Raw genomic sequence first — 27,817 nt, forward strand, 5'->3', positions numbered from 1 at the left:
CTTGTCAACAGAAACCGTAAAGTCACGTGGTGACGCCGTGCAAGTGTTTCCCTCGTGTCCACACTAATCATTTCACGAGTGCGCACCGTGGAGATAAAAGGTGTTGATGGTCTTCGCGGGCTCCTGACTGCCGTGCGCTCAAAAGGTGGAGTTTTCTTCCACATCGCATTTCAACTCGCTGCCGCTGCAGCGCCGAAGCTGTTCTGCTGCACAGAGGGAAGCTGGCAGGAGCAGGAAGCGGCTGAACAACCGAGTCCAGTCTCCACCTCTGCTTACAGGGAACGACGACAAAGCTGAACATTTAACTTGCTCTACACTCCTGCATATAGATCGGGTGCGAATTCTGGCTTGATTTTTATTTTATTTGTTTTATTTTTTTGCTTGCTGTTTTCTTCACAAACACACTTTTGAAATGTCACGCAAGAAGACCGTGAAAAGCAAAGCCGCAAACAGCAGCCCCGCCGGGAAAGGCACCGGCAAAGCTTCGAGCATCGTTCAGATGAACGGCGTGGTCCATCCGAGCAGACCCTCCATCAGCAGCAGCGGCGAGTTTTACGACGTCGCCTTTAAGGTAAAGATCTTCCTCTTAAGACTCGTACAAGTGCGCTCCGTGTTTCATCCGACGCGCGTTTGCCCCGTTTTGCGCCTCGTCTTGCAGTTTTACGACCGCATTTATTCGTTACGCAGCAGCGAGCTGCTCGCTCCAGCTGCTCCCTCCAGCTGTGTCAACAGACGATCGATACGCTGGAAGGAGCACATTTACTCACTGCACGGTTACTTAATGGATCTGAATTTAACAGCAAGCGTGTTTCATTCAACCATAATAAGAGCACTTATGTCTGGAGAAATGTCACTTCACAGGCAAGACAGATTCTCAGCCACAGACAGTGTGCGTGAAAAACAATCAGATCCACATTTCCATCCATGTTACTTCACTGTGAACTGTAGATATCTTCATTGCATTCGCTGCCATTGGAAAGGTCCTAAATGCCATTCATTTCCCCCCTTTTATTTCTGTCTGAATTCTTCATATAGCTCTTGCTGCTCATTTGGAACGACCGGATCAAACATTATCCCATCTGGGGTTCGTTTTAGTGCGGCTCTGCCGAGATAAACCTGCACTGCATCCATCTTTCCAATAGTGCAGGGACATTTTGAAAGAGTGCGTCATTTGTACGCTGACTTACTCGGCACTGTTTTAATGTTATTCTTCAGCGAGACAATTATGAAAGCCGATAGCAGGGCTGCAGACATTTAGCTCCTGTCGAGCTGTTTGAGTGACAAAAGAGAGACGATACAGCGATAATAAAAGGCATAAAAGAAAGATTTGAAGCAAGAGAAGGAAGCAAACGGAGTGCCAGACCCATCATTCCTCATCCTCTGTCTTTCATCTCCCATGCTTCCTCGGGCACCTTTGGATTTCCATGTCTCGGGCCCCCAGTCCCCTTGGCTAACCTGATAAGAGTAATCACATCAATCCCTTAACTTCATCACAGCACAGAGTAAAATAAGATGAGAAGCACAAGACTCTGTGCTCAGCAGAAGCGGCGCCCAAGTGTGCCTGCTTTTGTATTTGGACACACAGGCATGATTATGCATTTAAGATGGTAAAAAACAGAAATGACCCAAGAAGGGCGGTCTCGCCATCATTCACATGTAGAATCACACTGGTTGAACACCAAGATGCAAACACTCTGCTGCAGCGCTCCTGAGTCAACCTGATATTTTGTCTGACCTTTTGACCCCAGTATAAATTATATAATAGCAATGCATTGAATTATCTCTTTTTGATTTTCATCATCTTGGTTTTAGTCTTTTCCTGTTTCAAACAAAAAAAAAAGAAGTTGTCTTTTAATTGGAGGTCGTTCTATTTCCTATTCGTGTGTAAGAGCAAACTTGCTTTTCTGAGTTTTCCCCTCTCGGTTTTCCATGCAGGTGATGCTGGTTGGAGACTCCGGCGTGGGGAAAACGTGTCTACTGGTTCGGTTTAAAGATGCCGCATTCCTGGCTGGAAGCTTCATCTCCACTGTGGGAATCGATTTTAGGGTGAGTTCAAATAAATGGGCCGGTAGTAGAAAAATAAGCAAAATAAGGGGCCATGTGTGCTAATGGGAGCTTGTCAGTGTATTTTATCTGTCTGAGAGATATGGAATTATCCCTTATTAGAAGTCTCACATGGTAGGATATTGATTTCTTTAATTCGTTTGACATGCTTTAATTTAGTTTTCTTCCCTTGGGAGTAACTGCGTCTCTTCTGTGCCAGTTTATAGTCCAACATAAGGGCTAAGACATGATGACACGCTGCAAAGGACCCACCCTCCTGCTCTACAGTGGACACATGCATTTGCATTTCTTAATGTGCATTATTGAGACACAAGATGCATTAAAGATGCTGCCTTTTCACCACAAGATGCTCATCCTTCTTGCGGTTATTCCATAACTCATGTTGCCCAAGGAAGAATTCCAATAAGCGCAGCCGTCTAGTCGGCTACAACACGACACTGCTCTGTTCACACTGCACGGATATGGATGTGTGTGTGTTAAGATGGCCTCAAGCAGTGATTAAGAGTTGGCTTCAAAGCCAGAAAAGGTTCTACGCAGTTATTTTTACAGTTGGAGTAGAATTTCACATGAACTGTGAGTAAACTTTGAAGCACAGACTTGTTTTCATTTAAGGTGCCCCTTTAACTCAACTTTATGCTACTTTAAACTATTTGTCATTTTGTCAAGCCGAGAGGAGATGCTCACTGTCCTGCTCACCCTTCCTCGTCACTCGTTATTAGTGCTCGCAAGCGACTGGCTTACATTTCCTCCAGACATTTTGTGCTCAGTGGAGCTCATTTTCCTCTCCTTATCATGGTAAATAATGTTTTTTGAAAGTTAGCACCATTGCTTTAATTGGAATTGGAACATGGCATCCTTTCTACTCTCGGGAGGCACACTCGCTCATGAGCGGACAAATGTGTGTTTCCTTCTACGATTGTGTATCTAACTATTGTAAAACCCTGTGCGTGGGTTGGACTCAATTGTGTGGGGAGGATGAGAAGTTGATTTATTTACTTCCATGACATCAATTATAAAGCTGCAATCTGTGTGTACATTCAGGCTCGTCAGAACAAAGCAGAGATTCTCTCTCTCTCTCTCTCTCTCTCTCTCTCTCTCTCTCTCTCTCTCTCTCTCTCTCTCTCTCTCTCTCTCTCTCTCTCTCTCTCTCTCTCTCTCTCTCTCTCTCTCTCTCTCTCTCTCTCTCTCTCTCTCTCTCTCTCTCTCTCTCTCTCTCTCTCTCTCTCTCTCTCTCTCTCTCTCTCTCTCTCTCTCTCTCTCTCTCTCTCTCTCTCTCTCTCTCTCTCTCTCTCTCTCTCTCTCTGCATTTATTCTGATGGCGGGAAAAAAACCTCAGAATTTAATTATTGTCATTTTCTCAGAGTTGCATAAATAATGTTATTATCATCCTTTGGGCTCTCATCTTCTGCTAGATCTTCCGTCCCACAAGGACTTTTCTTGTGTCTTAAGTTAGTTCAGAAGCGAATAACGCAGAAAAATGCAGATTTGATAGCCCGTCATCATTCTGTTTTAGTATTAAACCAGAAGAAACACTTAGAGAGAGCATACCTCCCCCCCTCGTGATTGCATTTACACCGTCCACATGGTGATCTGGACCCTAACCCTTACCTAATGTCATTCTGGATCAGATCTAGAAGACATTTTACATGATAGTGGACATCAGACCCCTTCGTGACTGATTTATGGTGAGTGAATCGAGGCAGGTATCCGGATCTAAATTAGACCATGAACCATCTTCAGATGTTTTTTTTAAATCAAGATCCATTCATCAGTTATTCCTCGTAATCCTCCTAACAAACGGCCAAACGCCGTAGAAAACAGAACCTCCTCGGCAGAAGTAAACATATTTTGATATCCGGCTTTTTGAATAAATGCATGTTAAGTTTCGCTTTACGTGACCGCACAAGTGTGCGTGAGTTTGAGAAATTGAGAGTGAGACTTTGTTGAAAAGGAAAACTTGTTTGAAGGTCCTTAGTGTTTGCCTTCCCATGGAGGATGCACACGGAGAGACAGGCAGTCGTTATTTTTAGGAAAAGGCAGACAAGGCAAGAAGAAGAAAAGGCAATTTGCTTTGTGTGGGGATTTGATCCAGTTCCCACTTCAAAGAAGCAGCGACATGCTCGGTTTTCTCCACGCCCTTGTTTATTGTACTCTCATCTCCTTCTTAAGCTTCAGCATGCTCTCGGGATGGTGGAGCCTTGTTAGGATTTAAACGCAGGGAATCAGAGAGGGGAGTGTAATTCCATGCGAACTACATTTGGCAATAACATTTCCTTCTACAAGGGATGGTAACGGGTGATTTAAAAAACATGCATATATTAATCTCATATAGTTTTTATCATGTTATACAAATTCTGATAATTTGGACTTGACAGTTTAGAAAAATAATTACCAATGTCACACATTTATGAAAGATCCTGGATCATGTTTCTGTGATTCTGTCACTATAGATCCTCGTGGCGCTGCTCATACTTCAACTAGTAGCACTTGCTAATAAATATCAACTTCTTTAATCGAGAACTTAGAAGCGATGTGACGGAGACACGAGGCTGGTGTAAATGGCTGCTGCTTCTCAAGCGAAATGTAGCTCCTTGCTGTCTGAGAGAAAAGGAACGTCTGTCGCCTCACATGATTCCAGCCTGATATTTAAAGTTTAACAGAAAACCAGAATTTTCTACCGTCCTCAAATCGACTCTGGGACACATCCAATAGAATAATAATGAATCTTTTGGAGATTTACTGAAATGTCACCATTCTCTATCTGGCCCATTAACATTTAGCTTTTTTATTTTTTGCCACTTTTGAACTTTTCTTTTTTTTATGTCCTTCTGCTATGATATTGCTTATGCTCCATTCACATTGGCTTGAATTCAGTTGGACAGTATTGGGAGCATCTGTGCCCCGAGACACAATGTGTTTATTGCGGCGCATACACACTGAACACACTGAAGTAAATTATCTCAAAATATTTTTTTGTCATGTGCGCTTCAAAGCTCAGGACCTAAAAGCGGGTATGAGACAGGCACGTAATTAGCTTATGAGATAAAACTGAGCTACGTCTAAAACAAAGAGGACGCCGTTTCAGCCAGTCACGCTCACATTCATGTCTGTGTCTACACAGCCCCAAACTAAACATGAGACAATAGATCAGCAACATGAAACAAGAACATACAACCCTATAAATCTGACAATTTTCAATTTGATACTGTGTTTACCACATTTAGTTTTAGTGCCGAGTTGTTAATGACTTTGTGCTATTTGAAACTTTTACATTTGAGCAGCGGACAGCGAGCACAGAGGAGAAAGCAGAGTCCTCCCGCCCTCCCTCCCTCCCCATATCTAGCTCGCTCACCCTCTCACTCACCCTCTCCCCCCATCTCTGCCTCACCCTCACCCCACCCCCCCCCCCCCCCCTCCCTCTCTCCCCCTCCTCCTCACCATCTCACTCACTCTCACTCTCTCCCCCTCCCTCTCACTCACTCTCACCCCTCCATCTCTCACACTCACTTCCCCTCCCACTCACCATCTCTCTCCCCCTCCATCTCGCTCTCACTCTCCCTCCCACTCACTCACTCCCCCTCCATCTCTCTCTCTCTGTCTGTCCCTCTCTCTCTCTCTCCCGCTCACTCGCTCTGGACTCAAAATATCCTCAAAGTTTGAAACAAAACTCTTAAAAGTTTCAATTTGGTTGAGGGGCGCAAAATCAATGACTGTATACTGAACCAAATCAGAGATCCAAATAGACTTAATCTCCTTTCTTATGTGGCAGGAAAACATTATTTCTTTCCTTTTATCCTCTTTGCACTCAGCCTCACCTCGTGACACTGGAGGCAAGTAATCCCTCAATCCCTCGGTTGACTTAAAGCTGCGGTGGGAAGACGAGCACCACTTCTCACCTCGGCTGAGAAACAAAGGAGCTTCCTGCATCTGTCAGTCGGGCCTGCGGCACCCCGAGTGAGAAACCCCTTATGCAACTACAGTTCAACTCTTGTCTCCCTAAACACAAAGCTAGGCAGACCTTGAATCGTGCCGTCTGCCATGGGCCGGCTGATTTTCAGCCTCTGAAGAAGGTCTTCCTGCTGCTCAGGACAGCTTTTTGGTTTTGCAAACTGACAGATGAGTTGCATGGAAGCTCCCCATCCACAGATGATATCTCCTGCAGAGTCGAATTCTCTAAGACCGCCAGCTCGTCAGCATTTTCATTTGGGAAAGATCTCCCCATTGACAAGAAAGATGAGCACAATATTTGCTGACAAGCGAAACGTTTCCTTAATTGTTCTGGAGTGTGGTTCTGTCCTGAATTACTTCAATCCAATGTGTTTAAGGAGCTTGGTGACTGTAGATTTCAAGAGACTTCCGTTGTGACTATTTGTTATTAAACAGCTCAAGCAGAACAAGTGCTTTATTTTTGAGCTTTTGTGTCACTCTGCCCATTCAGTGATGGATTGAATGAGTGAATTTATGTGACGCCCCCTCTGTGTGAGATGCACGGCGGACAGCTTCTCCGCTTGCTCCCACCAGATGTATGAACCAAATGTGTGATAACTCAACTCGTACCAGCATATGATATCTAGCACAACATTTAAATGTTCCCAGAGAGTTGGTCACACATAATATGGCTGCTGGCTCTGCTGGCTCTGCTGGCCATAGCTGACGAAACGTCACGGTAGCAGATCAGAAAGTGTCCCTGACAGATTTAAATGGATCACACATCTGGCATATCAATTCATCCAACACTACTCTAGATCTTAATCTCAGTAATTTACCTTTGCGGCGCTGCGCGTGGGAAGATGTCTCTGCAAGCCACAGCCACGAAGCCTGAGAGCGTTTTGCCACAATAATGAGGGAGCGAATCAAATTAGAGACAAACTGTGTTTCACATAATTCTGGTCCAGGAGTTCTGAATGTCTTTGAATTTACTTGTGAACTATCGCACCTTTAGGGAAGTGAGGATAGATGGAAGGAAGCAGCAGGCTGGTTCTGCGTGTCTCGTTTACTTGAAATGTTAATTTAGCTGTGAATCTGCTTCAACAAAGTGGAAATGGTGGGAAAAGATACCTTGACTTTCTCGCCTAATGTCACCTTAAAGTGACGGAGCCCTCCTCACGCTTTGTGTAAATGAAGCTCAGCAGACTAGGAATCAACCTGAGGCATAGATGCCAACTAAAGTTTCATGATTAATAATTTAGTCTATAAAATAAAAAGAAACTGAGTTTAACACCTTTATAGGTCATCTGTCAATAGGCACACTGTGTATGTAAAATGTCTGAATTTCAATAATGAAAATAAATTCATAATGATCAATTCATAATACAGCACGTATTCGTACTGTTCAATATATTTTATATATATATGTACCAGAATCTTTCAAAGGAAGTGATTTCTTAACATTCAAGGAGGCGTATTGCTACAAGATTGATTGCTTTTATCATGGCACCTGATATTAAAGCTGTACAAATTGATTACTCCCCTGATTATGCGTTGTGTTTAACATGTGGGGGGGAGGGCCGGTGTAAATCCAAATAAAAGAAAGAATACCACAAAAAATAAGGCTTTGTTCACCACTTCCTGAACAAAGCAGAGAGATACAAAAAGGCCTTACTGGCTTCTCTAAAGAAAATTAAAATAAAACTTACAGCAGCGGCACTAACCCCTAACCTAGTGGAATAACAAAGTGGCTACTTGTTGGCAAAATGTATGCAGCGTACCCCAGCCAACCGGAGTTTGCCATTCCACCCCCGCCCCCGTAACCTTCCTAGTCATCAAAATCACACTTAGCAGATTGACAATGCACGGACTCAGGGCAAGAAGAAGGGCAGACACTGTGCTGGGGAGGCTTTTAAATGGTCTGTGCTGGTTTGATTGATTAATTGATGTCACAGGTGGCAGCAGGAACACAGGTGGCAGCAAATCTCCCAATTATAACCTGCAGGAAAAGGAGTGAGGCATGCACAAATAAACAGACCCCCCCCCCCCCCCCCCCACACACACACACACACACACACACACACACACACTCCGCTGACTTTGTTTTTTGCATATTTTTAATTAAAATGCCCCGTTAACATTTTTAAAATGCTGGATTTTGGTTTTTATTTAATTGATTTTGCAACAGTGACATTATGGCTCAATGTGTGTCAAAATAAAATGTAAGACTCCAGAATATGAAGGACACTGAGTGTGTTTCAGTATTTCCTGGGCAAAAGGCTGGTCGAAAGCTTTATAAATTAATGTTTTAACTAACACAGAGAAGTGTGACTGTAAATGTCACATTTTAAGGATATAAAGGAGGTGAATTCAGCACTGCTTGTTTCTTTTAAAATAAATGCCCCAACTATTTAAGGTCTTAGACTTAGACCTTCTCTCAACACACTGTTTTTCCATAACAAGTTTTTTATTTTTATTTTTCTGGAAACATTTGAGAAATTAAAACTCACAGTACCGTTCTTGGATTTTTACCTCTGCCGAGGCGAGGCGGAGGTTATGTAATCGGCAGGATCCTGTCTGGACAGGTTGGCTCCCCCGGAGTGCCGTGTGTAGATGAAGAAATGTGATCAATCGCACTAAGAGACCAGTTAATCAATTCCATGACTTAGTTTACCAGAGCTCGGCAAGCAGCGGGTCCAAGAAATAAAGTCAGCAGACAGACGGGATGAGACAGAGAATGCAGGGGGTGGGGGGTCAAGCAGGAGCAGAGAGAAAAAACATCTGCTCTTGTCAAAGTCCGGAATAAGAATTATTATGAGTGGAATGAGCTGCTTGGCGGAGGTCTGCGCTCACTGAGTGCTTTTCTAGTTTTGTTATGTAACTGCATATTTTAGAGCGAGTGATTAAAAGAGGACATCAGACAGCAGGGAGGAAGGCAGCTCTGGCATGTGCGAGGATGATAATGGACCCATCGTGGAAATTGAGCTGTGACTTGTTGATTCCATCATCTTCTCAGAAAGATTCCACTTCTCTCTGAGGCTTCGCTGCATATATCACTGACAGCCCGTCAGTTCACACACAGCACTCTTCATACATCTTGTCATTTTTTATTTTACAGCCTCTATGCATTTGTATTGTTATTTATAATTCGTGTAGGGATGCCTGGTTTCTCCATTTTCCACTCTCCTGCCTGCCAGCCTGCCTATCTGCCTGTCTCCCTTGTCTGAGTGGGTGCAACTAAAGTGCCAAGCCTGATCATGCCATCTATTGGCAGGGATGTTTCTTTCTTTTTAGAAAAATGAGTCGATGTATCGTGCAGAAGGAGAGTCAGAGGCAGACAACAGGCACTCAATACATGTATTTACAGGTATATTTGATGTTTACTTAACACCAAACAGGGATGTCAGTAAGTGCTTCTGAGAGTTTAGTTTTTATGATAGAGTTTAAGATCCAGCTGCACATTAAGTCTTCATTTACGTGTCATTTGTGTGCATTTTGCATGTGTAAAGGTGTGCGCATTGGGCAGGGCTTCACTTCTACCTCAGGAGGTAATTAGTGAAAGCAGCTTTGCCACCTGCCGTTCTAATGTCACTGGGATCTGGAGGTGATCCCTCAGGAATGTGATGAATATTTAACCGGGGCATGAAAGAGGTGAGAAGTGATTTGTTGGGGCCCACGCATATGAGAAACGTCACTGAATGAAGCAAATAAAAATCACAAAAAAGTTAAAGAAGAATAAGACATTAAGGAGCTGATTCAGGAATGGATTCACTATTTCTTTTCCAGCATTTAATAATCTCATACATCATGGACTGTAAATTAAAGGTTTATTTCTTTAAGGTATATTGTTTCAGTGTCTCCTATTGTGTGGCCACATGATGAATAAAAGAGGTGACTGAATGGTTAGTGCATTAACACTTAAAATCCAGTTGCAAAGGTAAAACAACTGAGAATCAAATAAAATGACTTACACTACCGTTCAAAGGTTTGGGGTCACTCAGACAAAGGAAGGTCTGTTTTGTAGCTTCCCTAACCAGCTAAACTGTTTGCGCCAGGGTGTTCTAATCATCCATTAGCCTTCTGAGGCAATGAGCAAACATATTAGAACACTGGAGTGATATTTGCTGGAAACGGGCCTCTATACACCGATGAAGATATTGCACCAAGAACTAGACATTTGCAGCTAGAATAGTCATTTCCCACATGATCAATGTATAGAGAGTATTTCTGATTAGTTTAAGTTATCATTGGAAAAAACGGTGCTTTTCAATCAAAAATAAGGACATTTCTATAAGTGACCCCAAACTTTTGAACGGTGGTGTAAATGCTTGCAAAAAGAACACTGAGATTGCCATAGACAGCAAAAGTTGGAATCGCCTCTAGTGACAAATGCAGATTTTGGAAACATATAAAATATATCTAAAGCATATAAATACAAGCAGCTATTCTCCAGGAATAAGTCTGAACATTCATGGCTTTAAAATCAAAGACTAAATTCTGCAACTCACATGTAACCAAGGAAGTACAGCAAGGAGTGATTTTACTCACTGAGAACAAATTAAAATCCACGCAGCATCAATATTAACTGGATTTAAGCAGGCATATAGTTGCAGACCATCCACACAACAATGAAAATCAACATCTCTTCTGTGCACAATTTGCCCCAGGGGTGGCATATACATATAAAAAGAATCCCATGGTAGGCCCTTGTGGGACACCACAAATGAGAGGAGCGTAACAAAGAACATCTAACAGGAGTTCTGTCATGATACTGGACCAAAATAGGTGAACAGATGCTACAATGCATTTATTCATGCTTGTACATACATACATATTAATCAATGCATGTTACAATGTAAATAAAATGTCGGATAATTGTGTTTCTGTAGGAGCCCTCCGCTGCAGCCCTCATGTTTTACCACTGTAACGGTCCTGCAGATATTAATGCGAAGCCTCCTTTATTTGGAGCAGAGCAGTTGTCTTTGTGAAATGGCCCAACGGCCCACTGTTCTGTCCATTTGTCTCTGTTCTCGGCTCCACCAGGTTGCTCAAGTGAGGAAGTCAATAACACGAGCGTTCCGGCTATTACGCTGACACTACGGAGCGTTTTGGGGAAGCTGACTTGCGTTTTTCAGGCAGAGCTTGTGTTTGAAGAACACAAAACTCAAATCATTAACACGGTGTAACCTCGGACTCGCCAAAAGGATTAAGCATTCCATTTTAGTGGCATAATAATAAACACTCTCTTTTGTAGGAGTCTGGTCATAAATATTACACTAGTAAACATTTTATTTAACCCATTTATATTTATTTATGTCCTTACACTTACATACAGACTCAAAATCATTAATACATGAGAAAGGTTAAGCGAGTTTAGCCCAATGATGAGTGAATGTGTCCCATGGTGTCTGTGGGTTCCAGTACGTGTGTTGTTTAAAATGATTTACGGTGCTATTTCTGGCTACAGGAGAATATCAAGTGCATCTGAATTTAACGCATCTGTGTCCTGTTTGAAAATGCTCAAGCAGGATGTGAGTGGAGGCCGTATTCAGAGTGTTTGACGACAGTAGATTGGTAGATGACGTTTACAGGATGTTTGCCGGAGCTCATGGCGGCGACGCTGCTTCTCGGCCATCACTAAATATCGAGTGAACACAGAAGAAGGCTGTGGCAACTTTTAAGACACTTTTTAAAGTCAAAGTGCTGTTCGAGCTATGATGGATCTGATTGAGGGAAATATACAACACTTTAATTCCCTGTCTCACCCCAGTGGATATAGTTATGCAAGCCTCTCACATTCTTCCTCACCAACTCGGTCCAGCTGCTTTTAGTGCTCTTTCACTTATTATTTCCTGTTCTGCCCGATTTCATGTAATTTCCTCCAAACAAATCCCTTTATCAGCACAATAAAGCCTGACTAACCTTAATTCTACCCGTGGTGCTATCATGATTTGTTTTTTTTTTTTCGAGGTCACTAAATATTTATGAAGCCTGCAAGCACATTATGGGATGTTTTTAGCAATGACAACAGAGGCATAGTCTTTAGAGCGATTTCTATCAGAACACACTTACAAACCAACTAGAAGAACTACAGATATTTAAAGTACAGTATATATAATAAAAACCACTGACAGTCCAAAGATATTGTTCATCCAACACTTAGGTTTGACTAAATGCTTGTAAAACTAACGATATCCCATCAGCTTTAGCTGTACTTTGTACTTTTAGACTTTTCTACTTCCTAAAATAAAATGTTACAAATTTTTGATGGGGGGGGGGTTCTTTGACGCGCATGCCAGTTTAGCTGAAATCGTGTCAATATGATGCAATATGATCCAGCTGTTGCAGAAAGAGTGATGTTGATGAATAAGGTGAGTGGCCGAGGTCAAAAGGCGGGATCACGCCTAAAGGCTGCCTGATCAAGTCACTTATCGACAGGTCAGGAATCCACACGGGATACAAGAGCGTCCAATCTGAAATGTTTTCCTTGCCCAATGAAACAAGATATTTTTATTCATGCTTTCAAGAAAAGTTCTACTTGAATCGAGTTGTTTCATTGTCTAAGATGAATTCAATTTGATGGAGGGTTGTTTCACCCTGTGACCGAGAAAATGGCTCAACCATTTGGCTGAGCTTCACCCTGTTGTTCAGAGCAGAGCGAAGTGGACGTCAGAGGAATGTGTCACTCAGATGGAGAGATGCGGGGAGGTGAGGAGGGCACGGGCGGGTTATTCCTCTAGAGGAAAGCAGTGAGGCTTCATCTAACGGGGCTAATGTGAGGTGGGGACACATTGATGGAGAGAGGTAGGGAGATGCTGTACAGACGGGCGTCTGGGAACAAACTCATGCCCCCCATGCAAGTCAGGTTTTAATTTAAGCACACTGACACTTGATTTCTTGCTTTCATTTCCAGAATAAAGTCCTGAACATTGATGGAGTCAAGGTGAAGCTCCAGGTAAGATTGTATCCTGCATAAGAAATGCCGACAAGAGAAAATGATCAACTAAATAAGACATAGGCTAAAGTATTGCAGCCACCTGTACAAAATAACACCCATTTTTGGCTTTAACAGTATCCTGTATTTAATGAGTGTAGAACAACTTGGCTCAAACAAACAGCGTAATATACCTCCTGGGATCAATAAAGTATTCTGATTCTGGTTCTAATGACTGCAAATCATTGCTGATGAGGTTAATTAGAGGTTGATGTAGGCTGGGGAAGTCCTTATTTACCCTATGTTGTGTTCTTATGGGGTTCTACAGGACAGGGTGCATCCAACAAACAGTTATTCTTGCTCCTGTGCATCATTCCTCAATCTCCCCATTTTGATTCTGGGGCATGGCTGCCTTCAGGAAGCAGCTAGGCCAGGGTGAAGAAGGAGAAGAGGAGGACAGACAGAATACAGAAATAAAATTCACACAAAAAATAAATGCAAGGGGTAGTCAACCTGCACAGGTCTGCTCTAGGGAGAGAAGAAGATGTAAATGCCACTGGTGCCAAATTATAATGAGAGAACATGCTGCCTGATAAGAAAATATGTTTTCATCCATCTTATTCCACTGGGGTAGGACAAATACAGAAAGTTTCTATTAGTAAGGGTAGTATTTGTAGCACTCCAGCACCTTTCAAGTCATTGGTTTCAGCATTGCTGATGCTAATGTGTTAATGTTGAGTTACTCACTGAAATGGAGGGTCACGCCTCAACAGCATGACAGAACAGATGTATTAAAGAGATACGTCCACTCGGTGTTTACCTCCCTCCTCTCATTTTCTGTAGATCTGGGACACCGCCGGCCAGGAGCGATTCCGCAGTGTCACTCATGCCTACTACCGTGATGCCCACGGTGAGATGTTTGCACAGAGTCCACTTCATCTGCAGAGGATTTACTTTCAAGTACACACACACACAAAAAAAAGCAACCTCTGTTTGCTGTTGCTTGAGCAACCTGGTGAAGCCAAGAACACCTATGGAGCTGTCCAGTGCTGATCCTGAGTGCCATATGTAGCCGGATCAACATTTCAGCACATGCTGGAAAAAACAAAAAAGTTCAAATAACTTTCAATAGTCACCGCCAGCAGATTATTAATTCCTGACTGCAGAGTGCTGCTATTGTTATTGCCATGTTGCTGAATTTTTCCGTTTGATCAGTTCACTACTTAAGTTACAAACATTGCATATTCAATTGTATAGTTGTAAAAATATAATAACAGCAATAATCTATCCATATAGCATAAATCCTTTCAATTGATCAGGTTAAGTCGAAAACCACACTACTCCATCCATCAATAATCAAACTTATTCAAGTAAATAATATTAAATAATAAATAAAGAAAAATATCATCCAACACAAGTTATAGCATTAACTTTGTTCAAAACTCTTTTGTCACAGTTGAGATGGGCAGAACTGCAGAACAACCAACAAATGTGGGCTGTTAAGAACATGTGTGACAGATGCAGCACATCACCTTCTTATTAGACTACCCTGAAGAATTCCACCCGTGGGCCGCAAAACCTCTGAGCACACGCTGCTATCGGCACAGTGTACTTTTGTCCTTCCTTGCATCCCCAGACTGAACTGATCTTTTCAAACAAAGCAGCCGTTGCAGATTTTGGGGTAAAAGCTCTCCATTTTACATAATGGCAGTGAAACATCAGCTGACCTTGGACAGTTAATTGTGTAAGAATGTTGTGCTGCTGTGTGGCAGAGAATACAAATTACACTTTTGAAAACATGCAAGTTGCGAGAAAGACAAAAGGTGTATTTTTGTGTGTTCTTCCTTTAACATCTCCATCTCTGTATACATATTTATGACACTGACTGTGTCACATCTGTTTTTGCCTATCTTTTCTACCACTATCATTAAAATACTGTTCTGGTTCATCTGTTCACCGATGTGATCGCTGATTGGCTGGTATTAAAACTGACAAACAAGAGCAAAACTGTCCAGCAATCTTTTCTCTAAATGTCATAAAGTTTATTCACATACAAAAAAAAAAGTTCAATAATTATGAAACACTAAGGAATGCATGGATTCCTCTTCCACACACACTGGCATGAAAATGCTAGGTGAAATGAGATGAATGGCGCCAGTATTCAATGCAGTGATGATTTGGTGCCAGAACGGAGCTGCAGGCAGAGAAAATCCAGGTCTGTAGAGCATTTAGAGAACGAGTGTAGGAGGGCTGTGGGCTGGAGGGGGAAGCAAGCCGAACATTGGGAGTATTATGTTCTGTTGTATGTGCTCTATCTGCTGTGTGGGAGAAAAGGTGTAGACAACCATCAGATATCCTCAAGCTTATTCTTGTGTGAAAATTCAGGGATTGTTCACCTTCAGTTTTCAGGATTTAATTTTCATTATTTTTTGCAACTTGTATGTTGGTCTTGCGTTAAGATATTTGTATAAATAAAAAAAGACAAACTAAAGAAAAAGGGAACATTTGTTGTTGTTTTATGAGGGCGGGGGGGGGGGGGCCCAAGTTCATTTTATGCATGGATAGAAAATAATACACTGCCGTAGTTCATCTTAAGATACGCTGAGGCAGGCTCAGATTTAATGATCATCAGAAAACATTTGCATAATCCACAATGCACGAGGGGAGGACTGAATAATGCTTTCCTCATTATGTAAATGAAATCGGTTTTGAAAATGAATGTGAATGTGAGACGCAAATAAAGTTTTTGTCGTATCATTTTTGTCTTTGCGTTCCAGGAATAGGTATCTCCGCTTTTTATTCTGTTCCTATCAGTCTTTTCTGTAAATCTCCGTTCATCTCATCCTCCAAACTCCAATTTTGTCTTCCATTTGCTATTATTAAATTTTGCATATAATGAGACTTCCTGATTGGACAGATTTTTTTCAGTCCCCAGAAGAAAACAGGTTCTGTATATTTTATGCAAACTACCAGCGACTGGTTTGATTAACTGCAGCGATAGATTCCAACCTTCACAGGATAAAGGAACTTCAAGGAAATGGGTTTCAGAGAGGATGTTTAAGATGGACTGGAAAATACTCCACACACACCTTTAGCTACAAAGACTCAATCGTTCAATTCAGGGAAAATAAATTAAGTATTACAAGAGTCAGAATGAGAAACATCTACAGGTCCGGTATATGTCTGAATTTTACGACACAGCAGTCATTTAAATACTGTTTTTCTGATACTTACCGGTATTTATATTTGTAAAGTTAAATAAATACAGAATAAATCAATTCAAATAGAGATCAGACCAACTCAAAAGGCAAAATCATAACTGAGTAAGCCTATAGTGGGAACACTGGGAAGCAGCTAAGATGTGTGATGACACATCGACAAAAGGAGGGTTGCTAGAGGTGGGTGGCAGCCAGCCTTTAGGAGTATTACTCCGAGTTACTGGAGTGGGGAACGATAGTTACACAGAATAAATATCCCGGGGACGATGAGAAACAGGCGGCACAAGCAGAAGAGGTGATCAACCGCAAGTGAAAACAATCAGACACTGGAGGGGGGAAATCTTTAAAGGGGAGGAGAAGAAGGCAGCAATGATGAACTAACATGGGAGAACAACTCAGAGAGGGAACGGACGAGAACTGAAAACGGCAGAGGAAAACCCAGACCGAGAGAAACGAAGGTCAAAACAGTTTGTCGTGACGACTGGCAGGAAACGTAAATAGAAAAACGCAATCATACTCCAAACTAAACAGAAAACCCAACCTTCAAAGAAGAGCAGACAAATTGCCATTAAAAGCCTCTGAGCTGTTTGTTGCCCTTACTGAGTAAATATATGTATCTTCACTTAAACCACACTTTAACTAATCAAGTTTATTTATCAGCAGCTGGAACAGGATACCTGCAACAAGTAGAGCTATGAATAAGCCTATCTCAAGGTTATACATGATGTACAAAATAAACTTTAAGCGTTGACAGTTGCATAATTTTATCAGGTCAAGAGAGGGAGAGTTCCTGTATGCTCTGAATGACAATGAACTCCTTAATAATTGAACGTGAAGAGGAGCAGGACGTCGAGCTGAAACTAATTCACACGTGCTGCTGATTCTTTTCTCTCAATCATTCCACAATAAGAATGATCTTATTTATTCTCAATTTATTCTCCTCTTCTTTCAGCTTTGCTTTTGCTGTATGACGTCACCAACAAAACATCATTCAACAACATAAAGGTACGTTACTTTTGTTGGACCTTTTATTTCCAACTGTATGGCTCTACAAAATAAAAACAGGACAAGCATCTCGACTGGCTGCACCCTTGTTGTATCTAATTTGATCAATAAACTCTCTGAATAGAAATGCACAGGCAGAGCTACAAGCAATGACAAATTAAAGAGATTCCTCAAGGCCAGAGATGAATGGAAAACAGATATGGGCCCGCCGCAGGGAAGAGAAATCATTCTGTGAGTGCAGTTTTCCATTCAACTGAAGCCTTTCGTATCGTAATCAATAATGAATGTACTCAGCATCTCCGGTCAAATCTTAAGCCACACCCAGGGCTTTTCCACTGAAGAGCTTCTTGACTTTCAAGGCGACCTTTTCCAGGGTTATTTGTAGGTGTTACCTCAAGTCTTCAGACTCGAACCACTTGTCAGAATTTGGAGTTGCTACTGCCAAGTCCGGGTCACCAACTCTCCTCATTGGCTGAACAGAGACCTGGACTCTTGGTACCAGTCAGCAGAGACCCCTTTGGTAAACTGCCTCGGAATAGGATTAATGGATCCAGAGGATTTGGCTGGAGAGACTCGGCAGCCCAAGAAATGAGGTGAAAAGAGGGCGAGCAGGAAAGACACTGATGTGTTGAGCCGAGGGACATATAAAAGGTTTGATTTATAAGCCGTGTGTTATATTTAATATACATACATGGGGATGGAAACCGATCTCCAGTCATACCATCAGAACTCAGGAACCAGTCATGCTATTTCATAGCTGAGGTTTTTGTCATGCGACAAGACAGACTGTGTCTTACGTTGGGGTAATCTTAGGAGACATGTTGGCAGGCCTTTTCTCTCTCCCTCCCTCCCTCCCCTCCGCCGGTCGGTTGTGTATTTCAGAAAGAAGATGTGCTGGCGGCAAGCAGAGGATCGCTGGCACAACGCTCCCCAACAGGCGCTAACTCGTGTTAATGAACACTAACGGTGATGAATGCCCCTCTGAAGGAGAGTGAATATGAGAGGGGCAAATCATTTTACATTTTCTCCTCTCCGGCCCTCAGACCTGCTCCTCTCTTCGGCTTATTACTGTCTCCCCCTATTACTGTGGGAGATACTGAAGCGAGCAAAGCTTTTAACATATAATTCAAGGGAGAAAGACCTGAAGATTAAAGAGACTTCATCAGAACCATGTCGGTTCATTAATGACAGGCTTCGTATGAATTATGAGCTGCTTTTATTTGAACCGCGTAATTGTCTTTTCAGTGGACTTTATTCCAATCATCTCTTTCGATACGATTTTAATTCCTCTGCTTTCTCGGTTTCTCAGGCGCTTCGTGCCCTTGTTTATAGTCGGCGCCATGTTTCAATCATTTGCTAACTTAATAATAAATAATGTTTTTGCTGAGTGAGCAAATATAGCAGAAATGCACACGTTACGTAGCAATGGGATGAATATCTCAGAATCAGAAGAAGTGCTCCAGGGAGAATATGAGAGTCCACGTATAGACATCTGCTGCAACTCATTTATTCTGTTTCGCCCAAAGCTCGGCATTGTCTTCTTGTGTGAAACCTGCTGTCCTCGAAATGCATCGTTTAAGAACCGCGACAGAAATCTGTGGTTATTTGAGCTATCGGAATTTATTACTTCTTTACCAGAACAAAATGTCAGCATTGTTCATCTGCAAGATAGTCTTTTTTTTAAGCCATGTCAATGAATGTACCAGGTCCAAAGGAAATGCCATGCCAGGTCAAAATCTCCTCGGAAACGCAGGACAGCAATGTTCATTACGTTCTCTCTGACAATGGAGCCTTAATTAAGTGGATTTTCTCTGAATCTGATCTGATGTTTTGGCCATTTTGAATCAGAACAACAGAAATAAGACTTCGCAGGCATGCGGTACTTTCTGGACAAATTCTTCATAATGTCTTTGTGGGTGTGTTTTCAATCCATCGCCAGGACGTGGCACCGCCACCTGCCTCCACATAGCTGGTAGGTAAATGTCACCGTCCCTCCAGACGGCGATGACAGAAACTGTCAGTTAATAATAAGCAATGGCATTCATGTTTGAGGTCTTTCAAGATACCGTTGTGTAAAATAGCACATCACGGATTATTCTGCACCATCAACTTCTCCCGAAGTAAGCGTCACCTGTAATTCGGCCCCCTGCATCAAACATCACCAGAATGTCAGCTGCTCAGCTGCATCAATAGATGGTTGCTTGTCCTTGACGAGTCACGTATGTTGTGGAGACAGCAACGCGTCGATCTGCACATGCAACGCTTCAGAGTGTTCGGTTACCTCCTGTTCACACACCCGTTCAAACACGGCGTGATCAATGAAGATATCCTAACTGCCTGCTTTGTTGTTCTTGTTCTTGTAGTTGTTGTTTTGCTGCTCTTTATGATGCAGAAGTGTCTTAATGTTCCTTCGAGTTTGCTGCAAATCCACAATAGGACGTTTTTACTTCACTAAATTCAAAGCCAATCAGAAATGTTCTATTCTCACACTTCCTGCAGGATCAAAAAGAACCATGACTTCTTTCAACAAATGTAAAAATCGCTGCGTCACAAACTGAAAAAGCTATAACTGCCAATTCACCTTTATCAACTGCTTCCACTCCTATTGTGTGAATGACAGGCATTTATAAGTTCTACTGTTTGCACTCCCTAAAATGATTTAGCAGTAGCGTTTTAATGTTTGAAAAGAAATATTAAATACTGTGAATCCATTCGTGAGACCGGCTTGAATAAATGTGCTGCTTTGATTTAGCCTTGGGAGCAAATGTTTGGTTCTATAGTTCATAAAATGAAATTTGCTGGGGAAAAAAACTTGTTCAATTCAACAAATAAAAGACAAACTATGTTCTGGGCTCTCTCATGACCATGAAAACAGAAATGTGAAGAATCTTTTCTGCTTCAGGAAAAAAATCTTAGCATTCATACGGTTATTGAGAAGTTTTCTTTCTCTTTTTCATTTACACAATAACTTCAGAATTTTCTCTGAAACAGTTTCAGACAATGATTTGTTAAATAATCTGGGAACCGGGGGTCCTGTGCTGACACTGCACAAAATGAAATGATTGTCTTTCATGGGTGAATATATGATTCATCTATTACAACCTAGGTGCTACTGAAATTTCACAAAGATCTGTTATATAACTGGAATGAAAAACAGATCATCATCGTCCTGTATACTGGGGTTACTCTGGTGGTTGAATCGCAGTCGTTATATCATCGAGAGAGAAATGTGAAATAGAAAATGGTTTTCAAGCATGAATAAGAGCACAAAATGAAACACCCACTCAGGAAAAATGTGTGGGTGGCATCTACATGAATAATGCATAGAAATTAGGGAATAAAAACGATACATATTGTCCTGCATATATTAGTTTTTATTAAGCAGTATTTTGCTCTTGAACAACAATTTCATAAGATGTAACCTGACTTTAAAGACAGAACAGTGTCCCACTGCAGATCCTCGTCAGGTACATCAGTGAATGTCTCGTTCACACTCGGCATACAGCTTGAAATCATCCACTCGCTGATGGTCACTCCACTTCCAAACGCTGTTCATTCAGTTAGTTCTGGGGTCACAGCTCCCCCTGCTGCTCTCATCACCGGCCCACCCACCGCTGATAGTGTTCTGCATCTTAAAACTGTTCCCATTCTTTGGAGGATCTTGTTTTCCCTACTTTTGATGTTAGCTACGAGCTGCTACTTCATAGTTCCCACATTCATTTGATGGCTCGTAGTAGCATTTCCTTTTTTTGGTAATTGCATTAGTAGCTAGTTATTCCACAGATGGGTTGGTTAGTGCAGGGTTGACCTTATTAGGATTCCACTGACCCGCTGTTCCAAAGTTGATAACTTCACCACTGAGACTTTCTGGTCAGTATGCAGGTAGCATGTCAGTTCATCCTGCACCTTTCATTTACCTCACCTGTCTTGCCCTCTGGATGGGATTTGATGCAACTTGACCTCTTTGCACCTTTGCCACAGTCCTTGGTGTCGTTTCCGTTGCCCTTCAAATCGTTTCTTGTGTAACAACTGATGCAATTGTCCAGGTCAGCCTCTGTGTTGTCCTTCAGGCTTGCCTTCGCTGGCCGCATTTTGATTGGCAGGTTGGTACTGAAACACAAACGCCCCTATGACACACAATGCATGCATCTGGAAACAATTCACAGATGTCACAGCAGATTTGATAATAATTTGGATTGTGTACGGTATGCAGAACCCCACGCCACGGTTTTAGATGTTCTGAAGACACATTTATTTCAACACAGACATTGCAAAGTGGTAGATTTTGGACTGCTGTATTTCTGCAGCTTTCAGACCCTGAGCCTGCTCAGACTGACTCTCTGCTTTCCTGGTACTTAACATTCAGCCCTCTCCATTATTTCCCTTATTAAATCATGCCTATTGGAAACTTGAATTATTTATTTCCCATTTTATATAAATAATTTACCAGGTTTGTATAAAATGACCACACTCCTGCATTGGGCACACAACTACATTTATAACTACAGTTATTTTCTTATTCTCATGTTTTGACATCATTATTATGCCATGAGCCGATGAACCAAATAAATACCAAATTATCGTACTAAATCAAGTACGTGTATTACATTCGACAATCAAACTGAAATAGCCAAGGCTCCTAACACCTAAGTAATAACACAAAAAACTGTTTAAAAACACATTTTTCATTTATGCATAAATTAAGACACTTTCTAAATGTGTACATCACAATTCCTACCATTTTAAATATTAGAGATGAGACAATCTAGGAAAGAAAACATAGCTGATGAGCCTCAAATTATCTTTTCCACGGATTATAAATTTTGAATTCTCAGTTCTGTGTATAAACTGTGCTTATTACACATTAGACAGACATATGCTGCACCTGCAGATTAGACGTAATTCTCCACAAAAGCTATTCCTCTTGAGTCCTCGTATTTCATCTTGTAATACAGTATACTGTTAATCACTTTGGCTTAATAAAAAGGGGAGCTGCTTATGTTCTGATGCTTGAATATCATTTCAAAGTAATTTTGAAAGTTGATTTTTCACCAACGTAGACAAAGTCTGCTTTCTCTTCAGAATTTGTTCCATTTTTTTTCCTTTTATATTTTGCTTTCTTTGTCTTACTGCTTTCTACAAAGGAGGGAGTGCAGATAATGAAGCAATTTTCCAAATCAATCATTATCTCATTCACTAGAATGTTTCATTTTGCTCAAATATTTTCAGAAGTCAGAGTTCTGATCCAGAGCTGGCCAGTCTTTCATATACAAAAAGAATATTGATTGGATCTTTGAAGGAGATGCACGGTTTTAAGGTCAACGCAGCACAAAACCGCACTAGTGGACCGCTGACAGAAGTCAGGATATCGCCTGTACGCTTTCGCTTATTCTCACGCTCTATTACAGAAGCCTTTCATCTGGTAGAGAGACGTGTCAGCTTCTCCTTTACAAAGTTAAAAAGCCTCTCATTCCTGTCAGCCTGAAGACATAAATTTGCAAGGCGGATGGATTTGTGGCTCTGTAGAATAATGGATGCATTATTTTCATAAATGCTAACAAGCTAATTTTAATGCCTATTAATGCATATGCTATAAGCGCTAGTTCGGGTAAATCAAATACAGTTTATTGACTCATTTCTGCATTAGGCAGCCCAGAGCATGACGGCATCCCTCTGTGTCATGTATGTCTGAGAATGACACGGGTTCTCTCAGGGGAGAAGCCCCTCCACTTTATCCCCTGTCATAATGTTCTGATCAAAGCTCCACAAGAACAGTATTATCACGCAACGTATGCAAATCTGCTTGCATAAAGTTGCAACAAGAAAATGTAGGTCACGTGGGGAAAAAAAAAAAGGCTCCCAAGGAAACAGCCACATTTATTATTGCATGAGCAAAATGTGATCCGAGCTCTTAAAAGGGATGCATGGTGATGCAAAGCGATTACGTGTACACTGTTGTGTACACGTAGTGCATTTTGAAAATTGCTGTGAAGTGAAATCCGGTTTTTGAATCCCATCCCGTTTTACGGTTTCGTAAGCCTTCTGGAAATGAATATATTTTCACATAATGTACAAATATAAAAAAACATTTAAATTCAAACCCGAATTAGTAACTTTAACCCACATCGCATTAGTTTCACATCAATTTAAGGCCAAGGTCTCGGTTTGCATTTTATAGCGATGACTACTTCTTCCTTTGTGAGTGATTTGTTGCATTTTGACAGGGAAGTAGTCGAAAGAAATTCAGCAAATGTTTTATTTTAAAGCACATTCATGGCCATGCAAAGCTAACCATGTTGGCCTGCAGAGGGCCATAGATCATTCTCTTGGATGTGGGGTTCACTGGTTATAGGTTCAAAACTCCAGAGTGAATCTGAGCTAAGATTTAGACACAAACAGGAAAATAGCAGCATTTTAGATTTAGATTTTTACCCGCAAATCCAACAGTTCACTGCAATCTTAAGAATCTTGATAAACACTGCAAAGGTCTGCAAAAGAAAAGAAACGCACTGCAAAAAAACATATCCAAAATAATAGATCCCACTAACCCGACTGAACAGTATTTAGGAGAGTGACCAACACCCAAAAAACAGACAGACATAGAAATAAGAAGTTAGTCCGTATTTTACAGAGGTCTGATGCCACTGCAAGGACGGACTAACAAGCATAAGCAAAAACACAAGGACAGCAGGCAAATTACAAAAACACTCAAAGCTGATTTTACAGCTATTCCAATACAAAAAAACCCCTCCTGAAACACCTAAAAAAAAAACACCTGTGCTTCCTGAACGCCTCCTACACAGGTTTATTCAGGTAACTGCCACGCCCGTAGTCATCTGCAGGCAAGTCTACCATTAAAATGGAGCATTTCCATTTCCATATAATTAAAACATCACAACGCTCATTGACAACATATAAAAACACTTACCGCCATACACGGCGTAGGCCCAGCCAACGCCCTGGCATCCCATGAAAGCTGGCACACACACACACACACACACACACGCACACACACACACACACACCTGTCTCCAGCTAAGCATGTGTGGCTGCAGCGCCACCCGGCGGTACATCCCATAACAAACATTACTTCAATTAAGAAAACGAGCACGCTGACAGAACCGAAGGAACAGAACCAAGGAACAACACAAACGACGGGCATCACCGGGCTGCAGGCAGAAAGACCGACCCCTTTGTGGGTGGGGCCGTTTATACAACCTCCTCCAGGTGTTGCCAATGACTCTGATCATCACTGCTGCAGGAACAACGCCCCGCCCACAGGGACGTCACAGCAGTGTAAAGCCCTTAAGTGTAAGGCCTTTAAGTTTTCCTCTTTCATTTTCACACATATCTTAGTGATATAATCACTTTTCTCTTCCTCGTTTTTCATTTTATTATATTTAATGTACCAGACAAAATATCTTTGCCCTGAAGTCCTTTTTGATGTCTCCTACACATTTTGTCTTTCTTCCTATCTTGGTTTTATTATATTTATTTATTTAATTATTTATGTTTTTACAGTCTTAGTATGTGTTCGCAGCAGGGATAGGTTCCAACCCCTACACAGGACAGGCCATTATAGAAAGTGAACGACTGAATGAATGTGTTTTTATGAGTTTAACGCAATATTCTCTCTCTCCGTTGTCTCTGCTGTCATGTTTTCTTCCCAGGCGTGGCTAACTGAGATCCACGAGTATGCCCAACAGGATGTGGTGCTCATGCTGCTTGGAAACAAGGCAAGGCATTATGGGAAATATATGTGTGTGTGTTTGTCATTGCAAAGTTTTTGCTCGCAGGTTTGCTCGTATCTCACAACACTCATTTGTCAAAGGACTCGTATATCGAGATATTACTATATATGCTCTGCAGAGTTTCTTCGCTGACAAAACTTTTTCTCCTCTCCACCATTTGCGTGAGCGCTGTGCGTGCACAGCATTTACTGCTGATTGGCTGTTACAGCGCTGTGGGTGGGACAATGCTGGGCAGAGAGTCACAGCGGCATCAGAGCCAAAATAACCCGGTTTCAAATTGATATCTTCTTGGCCATCGATAATGCACCCACCTGACCCCTGCACCCACCTGACCCCGGCAGACAAGCCCTACCACTTTCCCATGGAGTTCTTCCTCTTCTGCTTCCTTCACCACATTCTTTGCTCGTGGCCACATGCTACATCTCAAGCTGCAAATGAGCGAATATCAGTGTTTCACATTTTTCACAACTGCCATTCACATCTCTGAACAGATGTCTCTGCCTTGGAGCTCAATCTAGTTTCATCCCCCCCACGCTCAACAGCAGCCTTAAATTAGCACCTTGACAGCCAATGTTGTGCCAGGAGCCGCCATGGGACTCAAATACCTTGAAAAGCCTGCTTGTAAGCTGTGGACGAATAGCTCGCATGCCTCCATGGTGGGTGGTTGTTGTTGTGGTTTGTCGGTTCAGGATGCTCGCCTGTGTGACCGTGTTGTTCTTCTCTCGCCAGGCCGACGCCACTCATGAGAGGGTGGTGAAGAAAGAAGATGGCGAGAGGCTCGCTAAGGTGAATTCATGAGTGCAGCCGTCTCTCCTTTTTGGTTATTTACTGGCTTTCATAGCAATATAGAAGAAAGACGGGATTATTTAGGGATCGCTTTTTACTTTTCACTCCTGCTTTTGATCTGACAGGCTTATTTCTGTTCTGAGGAAATCTAGTTCCTGCAAACTTAATAATAGAAGCAAAAGAAATGCATGGGTGGCTTGTCTATTTGATAATGAATATTTCTTGTGTATATACTCCTGCCTTGTGTGTCCTTGCCTATAAATGTTTCTCTAATAACCCCTTTGATACAACCACAACTGTTGAACACTGAGACCAAGAGCTGACTTTTTTAAATACATTTTCCTGAATATGACTTTACAGCATCTCAGAGCAAGCGGCAAACCACCAAGTCATTTTCTCCACAAATAGAGGCAATAAAGTGCCACTAAGTTGCTTAAGGCTCAGCCCAAGATGGACTTAAAAGCACAACACTATTGGCTGCGACAAATTCCCATGCCGGCAAATACTCGGAAACGTTTGTCACATCTGAGCTGGGCTAATCCCCCCCCCCAAAAAAAAAATATATATACTGTTAAACAGTTATTTGTAACACACAAAAATGATATGAAGTATCAGGGAGTTAGTAGTCTGTGTGTGTTTCTGCAGGAATACGGAATCCCCTTCATGGAGACCAGCGCCAGGTCGGGTCTCAACATAGAGCTGGCTTTCACTGCTGCGGCAAAGTGAGTGCGATTCTCTATAAACACTGGAAATTTACATTTGCAACTGGTCAAGTAAAGCACAACGAAACAATTTTCTGGATCTAGAATAGATCCTGAAAAATCCACCATTCCTGAAAGTGTGCTTTTTGTGAATAGCTTCAAAACTAATAATGACATCAATGTGAATCCAACTGCTAAATGTTTGTTTTCATGCTTCAGGAATCTAAAATTATAGATAAAATAAATGTAGGACAACAATTGTTGGTGCAAATCCCAATACAGGGGGACTGAGGTGCTCGGTAGAGGTCGGCGCTCTCCGAGTGCTTTCCCAGTTTGAAGCGTTAATGGTGGGAGGCTGTCATGGCTTTTCCTCTTCCTTTTGTCTCAGGGAGTTGAAGCACCGCTCTACGAAGGATCCTGCCGAGACGTTTAAGCTCCAGGATTACGTATCTAAAGAGATGAAGAGCACGAGCTGCTGCGGGTCTTAAAGGCTGCCCCAGTATTATATCCATCTGTGTGTGTGTGTGTGTGTGTGTGTGTGTGTGTGTGTGTGTGTGCGCGCTCCTGTCCATGCAGTAAGTATTCATAACTGACTCGATTCAAGGTGAGGAGTTAGCTCCAGCGAGGTACCAACCTTTTTGTCATTCTGTTACTCCACTCTTAAACCATCCATCTGTTGCCCCAGTCATTTTCCCCGCCCTGCTACTTCCTGTTTGTCCTGCTTCTTCTCACTCACTTCCTTCATGCAGCTGTGAATGTAGACCGAGGTTATGATTTGCAAAAGAAAAAAGTCAGTTGGCGTCCATGACCTCCGTAGGATTGAATGACACACCTCTGTGTTCGAGAACTTTGCATTACCTTGTGCAAAGGTTTTTCAGCAGGTTCAAGAAGCAGCCGGTTGAGCTCACCAGCACAATCTAAATATAAGCATTTCTATGATTCATGATTAAGCTGTGGGTGGTTGGGAATATGTTTTATTTCCTCCAGATCAACATAAATAGATGTCGTTATGCAGGATGCAAGAGCGGAATAGCATCATTAACATGAATATTCCTTTTAAGTAAATTTGGATTCATGTTGGGGGAAAAAAATGAATTATTCAAACAAAAGTCCAGTTATTTTAGGGATGTTTTTATATTTATAGGATTGATGTTATTTCTTTCTTGTTCATAATATTATTTTTTTTGTTTGGAAATTCTAATTTAAAATGTAAGGAATCTATATGCATTAGGGTTCAGGCAGAAATTATGTAAATACTTTTCTCTGTATATTACTATTGGAGGGGAATAACACTGGATAATAAATAAGAACGTAGGTGTGAATGAAGACGTGCAGTACAGTAAGCCTAAATATTGTATAGGACACATTTACACGTACTTTTTGTTTTACTTGGAGTTACATGTCCCACATTCGTAGTATGTTTTCTTGACA

General features: G+C 41.8%; 1 protein-coding gene across 1 annotated transcript; it reads left to right on the forward strand.

The window, feature by feature from the left end:
• The first annotated feature begins 412 nt into the window (after positions 1-412).
• Positions 413-26,874, forward strand: LOC137905779 (ras-related protein Rab-26-like). Its single transcript, XM_068750036.1, has 9 exons — positions 413-571; positions 1,936-2,046; positions 12,905-12,946; positions 13,769-13,835; positions 17,096-17,148; positions 24,819-24,884; positions 25,629-25,685; positions 26,331-26,407; positions 26,775-26,874. The coding sequence occupies exons 1-9, from the start codon at positions 413-415 to the stop codon at positions 26,872-26,874; spliced, it is 732 nt and encodes a 243-aa protein (XP_068606137.1).
• The last annotated feature ends 943 nt before the right edge of the window (positions 26,875-27,817 follow it).

This window comes from Brachionichthys hirsutus, chromosome 16 (genome assembly GCF_040956055.1).
Source record: "Brachionichthys hirsutus isolate HB-005 chromosome 16, CSIRO-AGI_Bhir_v1, whole genome shotgun sequence".
Classification (NCBI taxonomy): Eukaryota; Metazoa; Chordata; class Actinopteri; order Lophiiformes; family Brachionichthyidae; genus Brachionichthys; species Brachionichthys hirsutus.